This window comes from Xylocopa sonorina, chromosome 5, assembly GCF_050948175.1.
Source record: "Xylocopa sonorina isolate GNS202 chromosome 5, iyXylSono1_principal, whole genome shotgun sequence".
Lineage (NCBI taxonomy): Eukaryota > Metazoa > Arthropoda > Insecta > Hymenoptera > Apidae > Xylocopa > Xylocopa sonorina.
The window spans coordinates 8,656,027-8,674,397 of NC_135197.1; the positions used below are offsets into that span (position 1 = coordinate 8,656,027).

The following is an 18,371-nucleotide window of genomic DNA, read 5'->3' on the forward strand; positions in this document are numbered from 1 at the left end:
ATCTGGGGATGCATCGTTTGTCTCGAACCAACTCGAATAAAACTTTTACCAAAGAGGATACCACTGTCCCGTAATCGTCTGCTCGCGTGATTTGTGCGCGATGGTTTACGTTCGCCAGAGCAACAGGACTTCTGCTTCTATGCTAATTCACTGGCGAACAATCTATGAGGGTAAAGTAAATTCTTATTCGTATTTGTAATACTGTGTTCAAAGTGATTGCAAGAGAGAATTTCAATGAGCAAAAGGTTGTGTATATCTACCGTGGAGCAATTATATTAATTGCTATACGTTTTTAGTGATCGCAGTGTTAGTTACTTGAACAAATTTTACCTTACAGTGAAATGTGTGTATATCGAAATTTGTTCTATATAAAAATTCAAAGTTCCATTACTGGTACGTAGAATTGCTAACTAATAATTGTTAACTAATAATTGTGAAGGGTAAGCCATAAATGGGCGTCTGGCATAAACGAACGATTGTAATGTCAGTTCGTCAAGTTTCCTACCTTGGAGCGGAGTCATATACCTGCCCGGATGGGGTTATTATTTCGCGTACCCTACGAAAACTGACCTGAATGAAACACAATTCGGTACACCACCCAAACTAGCCTACCAGGGGTGGGGAAAGTCCCACTGATTTTACCATTGGCTAATTGAGTCCTGAAAATTTTCCTGTTCCAACATTTTCTTTAAAAGCTAGCACCCTCGTATTCGCCAGTTCACTTCCTGTCGACTGTTCCAAACGTAACAATCTTCACGCGTCTCAGTGCTCTCGAGTCGATCGAATAAACTGTTCAAATTGAATTTCGACGATGTTACCTATGTCGTACGATTTTAACAAGAACCTGCCCATACCGAACAGAGTAAGTACGAAATTATTTTCATTGCTTCGAAGAGTGTCGCAAGTGTGCTAAATTCCCTGCTATTTTTAACAGTGCAACGACTGTATATTTCCAAACTAAAGTGTAGAATAGAAATTTCAAAGCATTGACGTCAAGTATTATTTATTCACTTCTGTGAGAAATTCTAAGGGACAATTTTGCAAGTTAAAATAACATGAAATTGTGTGTTTCAAGCTTCGTCATTCGAGTAGAATGATTCAAAAATTCTTGACGTATACGTGCAGTAATGCCAATTGTCAGAAAATCCAATATGGCTGCTGACAGTATACGCTTACGCTAAGAATATTCGAGTCGTTTTGCTCGAAAACGAAGTTTTACACGAAATTTCGTTACTCTTAATCTTCGTCTAGCTTTAACCCGCAGAATTATCCCTTAAAATTTCTCGCAGAAGTGACTAAATAATATTCGACGCCTGTCGTTTTATTTTTTTAAATATTTTCCATCACTGGTACACGTCTGGTACGATCTAAAACTTTCGAGAAATGGCTTTAGCATTACTAAACACGGTTTGTATCCATAGAATTCCAGCACCTCATCGAGAAATTCGAGGGTCACGTTGAAACAATTGAGATCTCAGGTGGCGATTCGTTTTCTGCTGGCGAAAACGAAGCGATTCAACATTCTGAAGCAGCAGTACGAGCAGATGCAACAGAAAAAGCAACAGGCCACCTTGAAGACGGGGTCGTCGCCGGAATGTCTGTCGTATTTGGGGTTGGCGCCAAAAGACGCGAAGCTGGAGGACAGGAACGCTCGTAAGCAAGAGAACCTAGGAGACTTTCAATTTTTGAAGCCAGAGATCTACGAGTGCAGTTATTGCACTAAAATATTCTTTCACAAGCTCATCCACAGAAGACACTCGATTCGCCACCTGAAGAAAATCCACTGGTGCCTCAAGTGCAACCAAGGATTCCCGAGCAAAACGTCCAAGAGGAGGCACGACCTCGTTTGTCGTCGTTGAAAAATCTCGAGAATCTCCCGTCTGAAGAGGATCTGAGTTTCGCGAAGAAACCAAGACTGTACATATTGTAAAATTAAAACGTACTAACACATGTAGCACACCTAGAGTTTAAGGCGTTCGTTTGTAACCATGTTTGATCGTATTATTAGACAAGGATATTTTCTACTTTGCGAATGTGTAATATATTTTTTATTAATAAAAGACGTTTGTGGCAATCTAAAAACTGAGATATATATTATTTGGGTATTATGTATTGTTAGAATAGTTTAACATTTTATCCTTTCCACCTTACTTTCTCTTCTGAAAAGTTCATATAATAAAAGTATTTCTTTTTATTATTAAATTGTGCTTTCTATTGGCTAAACATCCCTCTCCCGTTGGTTAGTTAGCGTTTGCGCTGGAAAAGTTTCGTTTTGGTCATTCTGGTGCGTCACCAATTTCATAATCCGACTTTCCTTGTTATGGCGATTGTTTTGAACATCCTTGGCTACCGGTCACGTCAGATCAGCCGTATTGTTCATTTTATCAGTACTCTCTTAGAAATGCCCCGAGCCTTGAATTTTATCAGTTATTATTTGTTTACTTTCCTTCTTCGATGACTCAACACGGTTCACGTGCGCGTTGCGTGGTTTTATTTCAAATTCAGGCTACTACGGTCCTTGCCTTCTAACAGGCACGAATAAAAAAAAAAGAAAATAGGGCCAAGTCAGATAAATATTCTTTATTAAATTAATAAAATAATGATTGTTTCAATATTTAGGTTAATAGTTCAGACAACAGTTTTCTTATAGTATAATTTAGAGGAACGTTTAATACACGGGACCTTATACAAACTAGATACATAATTAAGTCTCATTATATCAGATAAATTGATTTTAAAACGCTGACTTGTACATCAGGTTCGATCGACAAATTTTTATCTGACTATTGCATTATACTACATACGTTTAGTAGCGTTAAATATCACATATATTTATCATATCGAACGCTGTGTACCAGAGATTAACAATAATTAATGACATTTTTTACCGAGATAAAATTAGATTTCTAGAACTAACGATGAGTATTATTCATTCGACTTTTATATCAGTGTGTAACGTTTCGCTAGAAAATGTCATTAACCATTATACTATTCTACGGTATATTATGAAGAATTATAAATATAATAAATGAGCTAGAAAAATATTTAAATATTCGTTTGTACGTCATATAATAAAATTCTTCTATCACATTTAATATGTCCAGGTTAACATTGTAGTAACAGTAATGATAAAATACAGCCTTCAAGTCGATACTTTCGGAAAAAGTATCCCGATAAACAATGTCGTTTTTTCATTTTCCTAATCACACAATTAACCTATATCTGAAACAGGCTTCACTGGATTCTACGCTATGATTAAACGTCACTAGCCTCTGTGTCTTAATAATACCCCTGATAAATTATATCTCAGTTTTGCAACATAATCTTTCCAAAAAGCACATTCAAACGTCTACTAAAAAGAATAAATACTAACAAAAAAAATATGCAATCTCTCGTTATAAACTTTGAAGAAAATATATCAGATCCTCTGTTAGATAGCGTCATTGTAGAAATAATTCTACGTAGACACGGAAATATTTGATGTCGAAACAAAGTGATTCTTGATCTACACACCAGACACCCTATAGCGACTTCTAGGAAAATGGAGGCGACTTAGATTATACGAGATGAGTTTCCATCATAGCGAATACTCGTAGAAATATCAAAAACTTAACGTTTTACGACTCTAAAAAAGCTTTGCTGGTACGATTCGTTAGTAGCGACAAGATTCTTCGAGCAGAACTCTACCACTGAGCTTCGATGAGTATCTGTTTCCTGCGAGCGCAGGGATGGAAGTATTCATAATGTCGGCGGAGGACGTTGGCGCTGTACGATCGCATTCTGCAACATGGACACCGTAGCTGCTGTTTCGCGTGGCAAACTTGGTGTCTGCGGCACGCTGTTCGACTGTAGAATCGTTTCAGACAGTACATACAGCTGTACACCTTCGGTACAGCGAATACTTCGTTCTTTTCCTCGTGATCGGTGCTTGCGTGCGGCTGTCGATCCTCCACCTTAATCTCACGACGATCCTCGATCTTTGCCAGTCGAGACTCGTCGTAGAAACTGAGCTCGAAGCAGGACAGATCGAGGGTGCCGTACTCCAACTGCGCCAACGCGGCCACATCGTCGAATACCGCGAGAAGCTGGAAAATTTTTTATTTCGTGGGTCAGTCGATGCGATTTTCATGTCTAAGTCTCTCATGCTTCAGACGGATTGTCTAGTTTGTTAGTACGCTACACGGAATTGAATATTTCCAACAACTTTTTGGTTCTACGAAGAATTCTAAGAGTACAGAGTGGAGGTGGCTACGATGAGGAATATGTTTCAAGTCGATATAGAGAGTCGATATAGATGAAGAGTGGATATTAATCGCAATTGGGAAAAATTTTGCAAACGTTCATCCAATCTGATAATATTTCTGACACTAACATCATGAAACACGTTTATAAAAAGAAGAATATTCAATTACTTAGAACACTTCTAAGAGGACGAACGTTTGAAACACTACTGGGGGGGGAGTCACCAAATTTTTGGAACTGTCAAAGAAGAATTCTACTCTGAATAGGATTTTGGAACTGCAATCATGCTTCTACTAAAGGATTTACGCTGTTATTACATACCTCGTAGTCAACTTCGTACTTTTCACTGTCTAAGTTCGCCATGATTACCGCGACAGGGATTAATCGTGTCCACGAACGAGCGAGTGCTGTTTTTCTTTTCTTATGACAGAAAAACGGAAACCGTGAAGACAGAGCGACACCAACGAAAATGTTTCCAGACCGTCCTGTTCCTCTGACGGATAATCAGTAAATGACCAGTCATAACAAAGGTCTCATTTGCTCTTTGCGTCGCAGGCTTCAACTACCCCTATTTACGGTGGTGGGGGTATCTCATTATACCTGACAAACTTGAAGAAAAATAACTTGCGACTTACTAGTGGCTAGTCCGCTTTTGGAGAGGGAAAACTCCTAACTATTGGTCATCGGCTGATTTATGAATTTTTGTTTGGGTTACCCCAATGGACGACACTTGCAGTGTCCGCATTATGTATGGAATAGAATAAGATAGACATAGCAATGTTATTCTACTCTGCGACAATGTATACATACATTGCGTCCCTTAAATAAACTATTCATGTAATAATTATAAATATTATTTCTTCCACGAACATAGCATAATTTTTAACAAATCTTAGAAAATGTCCATCGAATGGTTATCGAAGGATAAAGAGCGCGAATGAGTAGCCTTTGAATAATCCACGACAAATTTTCAATCGCGCCTCGTGTATCAGCGTTTGTAGCAGCCGCGAAATTGAAACTCGTTCCTCAGAAAGCAATCGCTCGAGTGTGTGTCGATCGTTAATCTCGATCGTTTCGGACCACCGAATCGATCGTTCCAAGGATCGACCGGCATTGTCTCTTAGCTCGCGATCTCGCGGCTCGCCTCTGTCGAGCGGAAATAGGTCGTGGTAGCACTTAGCCGGTGGGTGGTACTCGAGTAATCTTGTTCTCATACATAAAACATAGAGCGCCCGGCATTACGTTGCCCCGGCTTCATCTGACTTATCGTCGAGCGCGGCTCGCGGTCACTGGTTTGCGTGATCCGCGGAACGGATCTGCTCTATCATCGTGGAACTCGACGAGTTTCCATTATTCTACCGTACGAACGGAGATTAGAGACGATAATCAGTTGTCGGGACGAATGGTTCTATCGTCGTCGAGTTAATTGCGCGAGTTGACGTGCTCGATTCGATTTGACGTTCTACGCGAGCATCCGATATCAGTCGTATGGAAACAATTAGTGTGGAACAGTGTATCGATGGAAATTGGATTGGAACTGATGAAAAACTCGAGAGAAGACAAACGCGAAGCAGAATAAATATAACGAAAGAAAGGTTGAAAAAGGGAGGAGAAGACTTGGCGAAGGATCGTTTTTTGTGACGCTGAGATCTGCATATTATGCCTATATATTTGACGATATTTTTAATGGCCGCGAGCACCCTATTACGGTGTTGACAGATTTGCACCAAGGAGCCGACCCGGACAGGGCAAAAGGAAAAGAGTCACTTGGAGCACCGGCAATCAACCTTTCCTCCCTGTAGCTGGCTCGTGTTTTATCAACACGGACTAACGCGAGGAAGCATCGCGCGGATGATTAACGAGGGCGTTCTCGAAAATCGACGGGGCCAAATTCAGCGTCGTGCACACAAGATTGTCCAATATTAAATTACCAAAGGCAAGAATTAATTTTCTGTGTAAAAGCTTCGTCCTCTGCGATCAACTTTAAACCGTACACTTCAAATGATTATACAACTTAAGAGAAGAAACCAGGAAAAGAAAAGATAAAGTGCATACAGCGAACAGAAGGACGCGACGATCGAGCAGGGAAAACGAGAGGCACGCGAGCGAGCAATAAATAAAATCGTTCGACGTCGTATTGAAAACCGGTGATTCGAGAGAGAGAAAGAGAGTCGAAGATGCGATCGGATAAGATTCACCGATGGCGAACGGTCCATTTGTAACCGGAATATTATTACCCCCCAAACGGTGGGCGCAGGCATCCGCGTACTGCGATACACAATTATTGCCGGGTATCGATAATTATTGATTCGATGGAGACCAGCTGCCCACGTAGCGTACGATCGGACGTGCCACCGTGAAACTAGGATCGCGTCAGGTTCGCCTAGGCTCGCGGATCCACGTGGGTGGATTGAATGGCCGTACACGATGATATTGGCGAACGTTGCGGAGAGGCAGAGCAGGTCGCAATTACAGCCGCGGATGAACAAATAGCTTGTACGGGGAATCGATCATCGAACAACCTGGCTTCCTCTTCATTAATGCTTCCACCTTTTTTCCCATCTCCCCCGGAGGGGGGATTTCGCAATGAGTTGTAATTTGGCACGAAGGATGGATACGCGGAGCGTGATTTGTGGGGAGGATGGCGCGTTGAAGAGGACGATTAGAGTGATGTGTGAGGTATTGAATCTCGTGCACGGCGAGGCGGCTAGTATACGCCGATGATTTATCGTTAGTGTGACTTCTGGTATTCGTGATCGGGTCTCGATTAAAAAATTGTTACCCTTCACTTTATGAGATGGAAATAATTTTAAACGCTCGCGATATTTTATAGAAAATTTCCTACTAAGGCTTGATAAAATTGTTGGTACAGTGGGGTGCTGTTAACTGGTTGGATAAAACCGTATACTTTATGAAATGAATAAAGCATTGCATCTATTAATTAAAGTTCTTGCTGGGCGAGAGACTGACGGAACTCCCGAGGAGAAATATGCCAGACTGGTTAAACAAAGTTATTATCCTCCGCTGCTATCGCGTTACGCAAGCGGAATTTATGGCACGAGTAATATTTGCCCGTAGGAAAACATTCGTTTATGCAAAGAACGAAAATACAGCATTTTTTTCCACCCGGTGCAGTTAAGCTAGGGATACTTTCTCGAGCGTTGCGTTCACGATTGAAGTCTCGGAGGAACAAAGTCCCGCGGTGTTGAAACCGTGCTTGCGACACCGCTGACCTTTCCATTCGATAAGATGTGAGCGTTTAACGCGTAAAATTGATGCAGGTAAAAACTGTATTCGAAATGTCACTATCCGGACAGCACGATTTCTCATCTTGTTTCTAAGCGGCTGTCATATTTAAGAGGACGAAAACAAGAATGGAGGCACGCCGCCGCCTCGAACCGCTGAGTATCTTTGTCGTTTCAGACATTATGTCAATATACGACGGATTTCTCTCTCGAGGTTTGCGCAATCGTTTAAACTTCATCCTGAGAGCTTTACTGGTTTAATAAATATTTTTAGAATTCTATTTAACAATCGTCTACTTTTCTTTTTCGAACCTCATTGACCGCTGATTGACTTCAATTTCCTTTCAAATTGACCTAAGAAATTTATCTAAGAAATGTGAAAACTTATTTACTCCCTCGTTATTATTAAGAAACTCGCGTCTTATTAACAAGCTCGAAGCTGAACCTGAAACTTCGTCGCACCGTTTCCGTCTCAGCAGCTTTTCACTGTTGCATATCCACGTCGTTGTATAATGCCTACAAAATGTACAGATTAACACCGCGGCGCAAGCCAGTTTAAATATCCCGTGTGGAGAGCGCTTAAGTCGGTTGCGGTGCAGGTAACCGATCTCTACCGTACGAATATAATTTGCATATCAGATTATCGATCGGAGTAAATCATTGGCAGGTCGGCAGGCCGGTAGACCTGCCGGAAGGGAAGCCGATATCCTCCGATAATATTGATTCCTGATTGTTCTCTCTTTAATTACGTCATTCGTCTAGCGGACGGCACTCCGTAATTAAAAGGAGTATTTTCCAGGGGACGATCGATGGCTACCACCGAGGGAAATTCATCGCGGATACCAGATCGAAGATAGCGACAATAATTTAGTTAGTCGACGACGGGCAAAGTGATTAGTAGGGCGGTGCAACAGAATGCGATAACTTCTTCTTGAAACGAGACTTTGTTGAACTTGCGTGCACGCTCCTTGATTAAGTGGACGATCGATCGAGGCAGAATTCTTGCGCAGCGAATAGCAAATAGTTTTAATAGCCCTCTGGAAGAAGAGAAAAATTCCTAACCTTTGCAGATCTACTCGCAATATACGATATTCTTTCCATAATCATATTTTCTGATAGTTGACGATGATAGCTTCAACAGATTCCTTTCTCCTTACTCTCTTGATTTCACCTAGCGTTACCTACCGTGGTCATTAGAAGTCTCAGATTACGTTTTATCACTGGTGCTAATCATCGATAATCTAAATGGTTACCTGTCTGCGGACACTCTAATTATGACCATTGCAGATTAACCCAACGACGAGCACTTGCTTCTAACCCTCGCCAACTAACTGATAATTGTCTAACGTTACTCCAAAACCTTTCTCATATCTCAAACAATGTTTCCCTTATATTTCCTACCTTCACGGGTGTATCTTTTGCATATCGTTAGCATCGTGACAATCTAAATATTTGAGGCTATCGTTCCATGAAAACGGCATCGAAACACTTCAAGAATTCTCAAGGCTGTCCAGAAGCTTCAAGAAAAGTTTCGAGCCTCAGCCAACGCAAACTAATACCGTCAAACCCCAAACTACCTTCGACTTCTCACCCTCCTCTCGCCCCCAAAGTTCTATTTCAATTTTACAGCACCCTCTTTATTATCCTTGCACGTTCCACAGCAGCTGAGAGGCAAGTGGTGACGCGCGGCACCCGGGCCGTTCCGTTTCAAAGTAGTCGCGTAAACGACTCTGGCCGAACCGACCCAAACACCGTGCTCGTAAATCACCGCGTTCGTCGGGGCACGTTCAAGAGCGCCATCATCGTTCGACACTTTTTTTACACGCTGTTTACGTGGTCTCAGCGAGCCTCTGGGCGTGCTTGTAAATCTCGCTTCCGGCTGCGTAAAACCGGAAGGTTGGGCGCCGTACGGGAATCTTCGACTATGCTCGCGCGAGCTTTAAAATGGCGAACGATCGCCATGAAAGAAGCTGGCGACGCGCGTCGAGACTTCCATCTTAACGCGCGTTGCCTCAACGCTCGCCTGGTTCTAACTTTCGAGTAATTATATTCGTCATTTTGCAAACGAGTTCCAAGGAATTATGGAAAATATCGTTTCTAAATAGGTGGAAGTTAGGTAGAAGTTAATTTGGAAGTAATAAGAACCAGGTTGCAGGCTTCTTCCTGCTTCACCAGTTCCTTTAAGTACGCCTTTATGGCAGGATGGGCACCGGGCGAACGTTCCGGTATTTTCATCAATAGGTGGCAATAAACCGTGGTCCCATAGTACAGTTAGGTTTCCGCACGGTAGGTCGAGCAGTCAAGCGTGCTTTTGGAAAATCCCAAGTGGTAATATGCAAACTAATAGAACTGGAGGAGCACCTCGCTATTGCGACCTTCCTATTGCGACTAAGCCACGAACTTGCTTGTATAAAAGCTGCTGAATTTTCAGAAGACAGTTATTAACTTCTGTCTTCAAATAATTTCGCATCTCTGTTTTAAAATTCTGGAAAATCTACGAATGGAAGAAAATCGCAAGAGGTTGATATATTCATTATAATGACGACGGCAATGTCCGAAATTTCATTTTCACGCCAGAAGACTTAGAGGTGCTTTAGATTCGACCAACATTTTCGTCACTACAAAATCGATGACACAAACGACCTGACATTCTCGTCCATTATTGTATTCATAGAGAGCCACGAAGGGCGAAAAGCCACTAGTATCACTCATTATGGCATCCACTATAAAATTTCCAAAATTCGTCCGTAATTTTATGACCGCCAAGTTTCCACGTGGACGAGCACGCGCAGCCGGCGCGAAATAATTATACCCAGGCAATCTGTCGGCAGGTAGAAAATACCCACGATGTATACATACATTCGAATACTTAATCAGTGGCTGGCTTTTGTTGCCTCTGCTTTCTAAGCCCAATAGCCATTTGGGTCCTACCTGATTCTTTATTACTCTCGATTATTATCCTCGAAACGCGTAATAATTAAGCCCGACTCCTTGCTATTTACCATCGTCGCGCTATAAAACTGCCTGTTATAATTAAGGGACTGTTATTTGGGTCACCACCTGGCGGGATGGATTTTCCAAAAATTTTTATATTCACTAATAACTCGTCATTTCTCCAATATGCTTCCCCTCGATTTTAGCGAAGTCATTTATAACGGTTCACGAAAATTTAAACATGCGTTTTGTCGGGCAACTATTGCCGCAAGTGTAAAATCGATATTCGAAATATTCGAAAAACGAGAAGAAATAAGAGTCTGCTATTATTCGCTACAGATATGGGTTTCTATTTTCATTAGTTACAACAACAGCAACAGTATAAACCTATCCACCCCCATGTATCTACCTTTAAACCTTCGACTCACGAAACAGGATCAACGAAGATAGACTCCAGAGGCGTATCGATTAATAACCTACACGAATCACGATCATTTAACAGTGGCTAATGACTATCGATGTCGATTATTCACCGCTAGCCGTCGATAGATCGCAAAGCAATTAAACGAGGGTGTCGTAAGCTCGTTAGCGTCGGGGGGTAGTTCGCCGAAACGTTCGACGAATCGATAAATTTCAATCGATGGCGGCGCGACTCGCCTATTTGCATCGAAATGGTTTATCGTGGACCCGCGCGAGATAAAATTTCGTGGCGAACTCGCGTTGTGTACCGGTAAATCATTTCCGTCGATGCCTCGGCGTGGATTTATCATCGATCTGATAGCGGCGGGCCCCTCGTCGTCTTTCTTCTGCTTCCGTTGCTACCGAGGGGCGGCTGCGAACGAACGAACGAACGGACGGCTCTGCTAACGCGTTCCAGTTCGCGGAGAGAGAAAATAGAAAAGAGTTGAAATCACGACATTCCCCGGCTACTTGATATACGCCTTTCGCCCCGAGCCGAGGAGTCGCGTTACGCGGTTCACCTGTGACGATCCTCCGCGTTCTACCCATACGCGTTGCCCCTGGTATACCATCTTCGTATCTGTATCGATATTAACCCATTCGCCATATGGATTTGCTCCAAGATACGTACGCTATTTAATTTTAATCAAATACTTGCAGACATATCTTTATTTCAGAAAACACAATACTACTATAAGGAGGTAGTGGGACAGTGTGAATTGAGGATAGTAAGTAATTTGCTGAAACGTATGACTCGCATCTCAAAGCAAAATGGTGGTTAGAAGGTTGCTATGGAATTATTATCGAGAGTTTTTTCGAAGTTCAACCTAAGACTTAAATGTTTTCATTCCAGCCACACAAAGTACTGTGAAATACAAGAATTTTACGTTCAATATAAGCAGCAGACTGGCGCAACGGATATTACCAGTATTTTATACATAAAGTATCCCCATTTGCGACAAGGGACCATAAAAATCTGCAATTTATTTAAAAACGACAGGAAACAAGCGTCCATAAACTGAAACAACCACTCTACGCGTGCCAAATGTTACCTATCCTCGCGTGTCCGAGTGAAAAATTCTCTACCGAGGAAAGGGATCACATTCCACGCTCGCCACCTATATAGGAAATAGATTCCGCAGAGACAAAGACGAAGGAGGTAGAGACGCGGAGTGGAGGAAGGGAAAAAAGGTAAAAAACGAAAGAACGAAGGAGAAAAAGTAAATATTCGATCCGGTTGAAAAGTTATTCGCTCGTCTCGCCGGCACCCGCGGTGCTGCGAGTTCAAACTCGAGCACTAAAAACCAGATTCCACGCCACCGTGCGCCACCCTCTCGCGTTCTCCATCACGGAACGCGCGCGCCCGGGTTCTGGCGCCCGCCACCGCCGCGTGGGCGGAATTATTTTCTAGTAACGCGGGCCACGTTGCCACCCTGTAAATTAACCATCGACCGTGGGACGCGTGGGCGTCGTCGATCGCGTTATTATACCAGCCGATAGTAAATTCAACGGAATCGTGCTGTACAACGTTTCAGGTTCGACCCCCGTTGCTCGCCGCCGCTATTCATTTTTGGCCAAGTGACCCTGTTCTTTGCGCCGCATTCCGGTTGCCGTGCGATACCACTGGGTGTGGGTGCTGCTCTCTGCGAGGTTAAAACACGACTGGCGAACGCGTCGAGTGCGCTTTACACGACGTTCGTGTATCGTAACGTTAATTATTTATCGAACTTTATCTCTCTGTCCTCGAAATATTTCTTACTCTCCTTTTTCACAATGGCTTCTTCCACTCTTGTCATCGTACTGAATTTACTTTGCCAGACTCTGATACCGCGAGTGAAGTCAATCGCGATATTTCCTTGTTCGTATCTATTAAAAACTGGACGCCTTTAGTATCCAGTTGCAAATTCCAAGGAATCCTTTCGACTCTGAATACAGTCTATAGATAAATGGTTGAATCGAGGACTGGAGAACAGTTTGGCATATTTCAGCGAGCGACAAACTAGTGAAAGCTTTCTAAAAGAGTGAAACACGAACCTCGCCGCGGGGCATCGGTCCTCTTATCGCGGCGTTCTAAAACAATGCATCGGGGATAATATCACGTGGCAAATTACCACGGCATCGAGGCTCGATCTAAACGACGAAGGGCAGAGTGGAGGTGCACGGGGCATAAATCGTGGGGCGCGAGCCGAGGTATAAATCGTGCGCGGTTCAGACGCGAGAACGCTAGCAGCTGTAGAGAGAGATACGGGTGGCTGCGGCCCCGCGTTCTATGGGAGTCGAGCTCGAAATTCCCCCGGCCTGCTGAAACAATGTAATGAGAATCTTGTCAAAGTATAGCGGACGCGAAACGAACGGACAATGGAACGGTCGATAAACGTTACTGATTGCCCGAAATTATAGGCGAACGTCTACGATGTATTCATAGTTTTGCTCCTCTGTGCAATCGAGTGGAAAAGGGTTTTTGTATAAAGAAGGAATCTATAATTTGTACCTCGACATATCTCAGCCGAAAGTATTTCCACTACAAAGAAGCACATATTTAATTCCATTCCTTTCTAAATTCAATTGCAATCCTTTGAAATTCGATTCACGAACTTGATTCAAGAAAAATCGGGACGAGAAAATTGATACACGATTTAATTGGACGTAAGAAGGCGCGTTCAAAATGGTGTCCGTAGCAGCTTGGTAAGCTGGCGATAACCAGCCGGTGAGTAACTCCTTCAGCAATTTTTCATAATCGCCTGGCTCGAATTAGAGGCTGAGAAACGGACAAGTAACGGGCGATTTCGCGTTCAGGCGGCTCGCGAGGCGGTGTGCTCGAGCAGCAACGAGGGTATCGGTTTGCAGGGTTCCCCGTGAGGAAAAATCCCGTCCTACCTGGTGTCGACGATTCGACCTCTCGACTCGCCGCGTAACCGGCGCGTTAGAAGGGAGAATTTATAAACCTGCAACTCGAGCCGCGTTCCTACCGCAACTTGGCGGCACGACGCACACGTGCACACACCCTGCTGCCAGGGAAAATATGAACTCATTCACCGCGATGACGACGATGGCGAACGAATTTGATTAGCGCTGATCGAAGCTGCGACAGTTCTACTTGTCACGTTGCTCTAAATTGTAGCAATTTTACTTTTCGCGCTATTAGCTTAATTAGCAGTCGTTCCATTCTAATTCTTACGTTGGTATCTTGGAAGATTAGTCAAGAATTAGACAAGGACAAAATCTGGCTTGAACACCTCGCAGGGGATTAGACCTGTGCTTCGACCAATAGCATAACGGGGCGCAAACAGCACCGAGGGTAGCTAGCGAAGTACAGGTACCATAAAATGTCAACCACTAAATTTCGTGTCCGCAAACATCTGGCATTCCGTTATTATCTCCGCCTGTTCCTCAGCCACTTCTAAGTACCCCAGCGAAATTTCTAAACCCCGTCTCAGATACATCCATCGACGACCACTCTATTTCCAGTATGCAGGATTTATTAAAACATTAAAATACGAAAAGGGAGTGGTGATTCGAAGGCTTGTAAAGACTCTTGTAAGCAATCTATCAACTCGTCCGTCGCTAATCAATAAATAACGGCCGCGATGGGAGAACACCCCGACCATTAATTCTTCGACGCGGGCATCTTCTCAGCCGGCGCAACGGTTTCAACCGAAGCGAGCCAACTGGAAACTCAGCCGGCTTTCTCCCGGGGATTAAATACACGCGACAAAACGAAGCGATCGCGGCGCGCGGGTATCGATGAATGGAATGCCGCGGGTTCGAGATGATACGGGGCGGATGTCCCTCCTCGGGCAACGCCTGGAGCGTGTCGCACCGCGGCGTGTACGTAGGTATACACGCGACGAGCTGGAGAGAGCAAAGCAAAACGAGGCGCGGCTGCTGATCTGCCTCTGGGACGAGATCAACGGCCAGTTTATGGAAATTGCCGGGGTGCACGGAAATTGATTGGCTACAAGTTCGCGGTACGCCTGGGACCACCCGCAGGTGCTAGAATGGCTTTTAGCCGTGGTTACACGCATGAAACCGAGTATGCACGGCTGTCTAGCGCGCGGTGAAGCTAGGAACGTGGCCGATCAATGAACGTGGGCTACGTTCGAGGGGGAGATGGGACAGTCATGGGAATCCTTTGATCCTTCGGCTGCGTACGGAGGGTGCATTCCTCGGGTGTTTGCGAGCTGCTTCTGAGAAGCTTGCGCACGAGGCCTTTGAGAGGATCGTAGGTGTGATGTATGCGACCTGAGTCACGTTGCAACCGTCACGTTTCAGTTTCTATATCGCTGAATTTTGCGAGCAATTATTATCGTTAAACGATCGAGTTGATATCTTAATAGAGCTGGTATAATAATTGAACTGAAACGGATAAGTATTCGTGGTGATATTATTCGTAATAAAAAACCTGCGATATGTCTTTCGTTTATAGCTCGTTTAAGTTATTCGTTGCATTTTAATTCAGCGAAATGGCAGTCCTGGCGCTATTCCGGGCACGAGATAGCACCATCCGGAGACACGGGAATTAAACTAAGCTCCTCCAGCGAGAGCGTGCATAATTCAACCGCGGGTATCGCGATTAAGTGAAATTAGAAAAGGCCATGGACTAGAGAGGGATGAATCGCGACGAGTAACGATTTAGATAAACCGTGAATGGTGGTTTAATCCTTTTAATCCGAGTCTTAACTAATTACGAACGAGCTGCGGGTAACGGAACAATATTTTCGCCAACAAATTAAACCGAAGACACATCGGCCGTTTGCGTGGCGCGTTTCGTTCGATGTTTCCGCGTAATCGAAAGGCTAATGGACGCCTATAATTATCGGGGAATCTTATCGACGCGTGATTTCTTTTACATCGACGGATGCCTCTCTCCTCCCTTCCCTCGCCGTTTAATTATTATGGCCTAGACAGCCGCCAAGTGGAAACCAGAAGGGTGCGCGGACGAGCGCCGGAGGAAGGTAATGGGCTTCACATTTCACAGGAACAAGATAAACCGCTGGGTTCGAAGCTTTTTCAATTTACCAACCCGATTGCTATTTTACGATTACGATCTCACTGTTCGAGGGAAAACTGGTGTAACGAACGTTGTTCAAAGTCGTTGCTCCTTTTTTCAATGAACCATCGTCCAGACGTGTCCTTACCAGAGATTTTTCCAAGGATAACTCACCCTTTCTTGTACCAGTCAAATAATAACACACGCTTCTTTTAGTTCTTCCTTTCCTTTTTTCTTCCTTTCTTTTGTCAATGCCATACGAATTATTTATGGATATCAATGGATTCGAAAGCAAACACGAACGTTTGAAAAATCGGAGAGACACGACAGAAGTACTAAATTTTAATTGAAAATCCTGGCGTATCCGCGGCTATGCAAATTTAAAAAGAACTCGGGAGTCAGTTCGTTTCTCGCTGGCTCGTCGGCGCAGAGGGAGAGAAAAAAAACTTCCGCTCAATGAATTTGTACCAGTTATGATAATGCGTTTTTTGCCCGGCCGTGGGGGCAATTTTTGAAGTCCCAGTTGACATGTTTCGCGACTCCGTGACTCATATGTATTTACATATTTATCGAACGAAAAATAATCAAACACGTGTAACAAAAATCGCAGATAATAAGTCTCAATTAATCATCGTCTACCAATTACTCTCCGAGGGGGAGAAAAAAAACAAAAAAAAAAAAACCAAACATCTTCAATAAATCTTACCGCGCAACTGTATGTACGCGGAATATTTATTCCGTATATACCTAGAGAGACGCAACGTGATTTCTCTCTAATGAATTCTCCCCATTTGACGGAATTTAATTAACACCCTCCGGATCGAGGAGCGTAGACGCTTGCGATACGTTGCGAACGAAACGATCGAGCCAATTTCACGCGCGATCTCCAACGCGGGAATAACCGAGGCACGCTCGGATACATGGTTTTCGCGTGGAAACTTTCGCGAGATATCCGGGCGTTCGACCGCCGTTAACTCGCAGCTACTTTGCGCGATTTTACACGGCCATAAACAAGTCAACGATCGAATGAATGGCGAGCCGTGCGTAATTAGTACAACCGCGTTACCAGAGGAACCTCGCGATCGTTTACAAATTAATCGCCTCGCGAGTATCCAGCGGTGATTTTCAGGACGGACACGGGCTCTCCCAATCGTGTTTCATCGCGATCCGCGCGGCATCTTCGTCCCGCGCCTTCCGCGATTCTCGCGCACGTCCTCTCTAATCGTTTACAAGGGGGTTCGAGGAGATTTCATTCATGAAATCTCGCAATCGTCCGACACGGCTCGATAGATTAACGTTGTTCGCTCGGCTCTCTTTACCAGGAATCCTGAACACGTCCGCGGGCCAGGTGTTGAGCACTGAACAGCCGCCTCTACCGGGTGTTTCAAAAATTCCCGACGGTTTGCGTAACGGCGGTCTGTCACGCCACATAAATTCGCGCGCTGGCTAGACGCGGTCGTGAGATAAATCAACCGAGTCGAGGGGTCACGGGGACAACAACGTCGAACGGGGCCACGGATCTGGGCTGGTGCATGTTTAGCCGCGGTTGCTCTTTTTCCCTCTACACGATAATGAACTCGGCCACTGCGGTTTCGAGATGGTGTCGGGTGGAAAAATTCATTCGTGACTGCATTATATGTAAATCTGCTTGTACCCATAGTTCAAAGTTAGATTAATGAGAACAAATTAGGATCAGATTGTGATCCTTGGAGGAATCTCGACTTTAGTAGCTTAGTCGATATTAGAAAATTACCCTGTCACTGGTGTCAACTTAAACCTCGAAACCTATCGAATAAAGATTTAGTTGATTTCGTTGCGATAGCGGAGATACTTGTAACCAACAGCGGCTGGTAGCTCTCTCGCAAAGGGTTGGAAAAAGAACGGAAGTAAGATCAGAGCAAACGGTCACCCGTTACAACGAGCTGCCCACGCGTTCTCTAGACTAGTACGGTCAGGTGGGTATATAAGGAGTTAAGGAGCAAGCAGCAAGGAAACAAGGAGCAGGAGGAGGAAGGCAGCCGGTCGACGTATCTGATGGGCCGATTGCATCATTAGCGAGTGTACGTGCTCGCGCTAGAGAAGTCCCGCGGCCAAGTTAGAATGCCAGGACTCAGCGTCTGGCGACGGGTGCCAAGGGGTGCCAGGAGGGAGACGGCGGAGGGTGAAACGATCGAGATACACCAATTAAATCTGATAGGGACGGCTTTTCGATATTCAGTGCAAATGACGGTACGAAATCGATGCGCTCTGTCCGCGGACGGGGGCCCCAAGGATCGCGGCGCGCGATCGAGGAAGCTTTCAATCTTCCATCTCTGATAATAATCGTAACTATTTTCCGCTTCGCGGGACGATCATTCGCGACGATAAGGGCGCGTATTAAAGAGCTGCACTGGCGAGGAAAGCAATGCTAATGCGCGATAAGTAACGCTACACGGCGGGCAAGAAGGAAAAACCTTCCACGTTCTCTTCTTTCCTTCGCTTCTTTTTTTGTTTACCAGCTG

General features: G+C 44.2%; 3 protein-coding genes across 3 annotated transcripts in view; 1 reads left to right on the forward strand and 2 right to left on the reverse strand.

Annotated features, from left to right (window-relative positions):
* Positions 1-18,371, reverse strand: part of Wb (wing blister) — a 135,219-nt gene that overhangs the window by 54,469 nt on the left and 62,379 nt on the right. The window lies entirely within an intron of this gene.
* LOC143423813 (uncharacterized) lies at positions 812-1,927 on the forward strand. Its single transcript, XM_076895394.1, has 2 exons — positions 812-862; positions 1,422-1,927. Exons 1-2 carry the CDS (start codon positions 812-814, stop codon positions 1,857-1,859), a joined length of 489 nt encoding a protein of 162 aa, XP_076751509.1. The 3' UTR covers positions 1,860-1,927.
* LOC143424022 (uncharacterized) lies at positions 3,587-4,642 on the reverse strand. Its single transcript, XM_076895823.1, has 2 exons — positions 4,564-4,642; positions 3,587-4,085 (listed from the first exon to the last, which is right to left on the reverse strand). The coding sequence occupies exons 1-2, from the start codon at positions 4,603-4,605 to the stop codon at positions 3,684-3,686; spliced, it is 444 nt and encodes a 147-aa protein (XP_076751938.1). The 5' UTR covers positions 4,606-4,642; the 3' UTR covers positions 3,587-3,683.

Bases quoted from the DNA above. Each gene is read 5' to 3' on its own strand.
- LOC143423813 (XM_076895394.1), top strand. From the start codon at position 812: ATGTTACCTATGTCGTACGATTTTAACAAGAACCTGCCCATACCGAAC. The intron at 863-1,421 runs GTAAGTACGAAA...TTGTATCCATAG, and splicing joins ACCTGCCCATACCGAACAGA to AATTCCAGCACCTCATCGAG.
- LOC143424022 (XM_076895823.1), bottom strand. From the start codon at position 4,605: ATGGCGAACTTAGACAGTGAAAAGTACGAAGTTGACTACGAG. The intron at 4,086-4,563 runs GTATGTAATAAC...AAAATTTTCCAG, and splicing joins AGTACGAAGTTGACTACGAG to CTTCTCGCGGTATTCGACGA.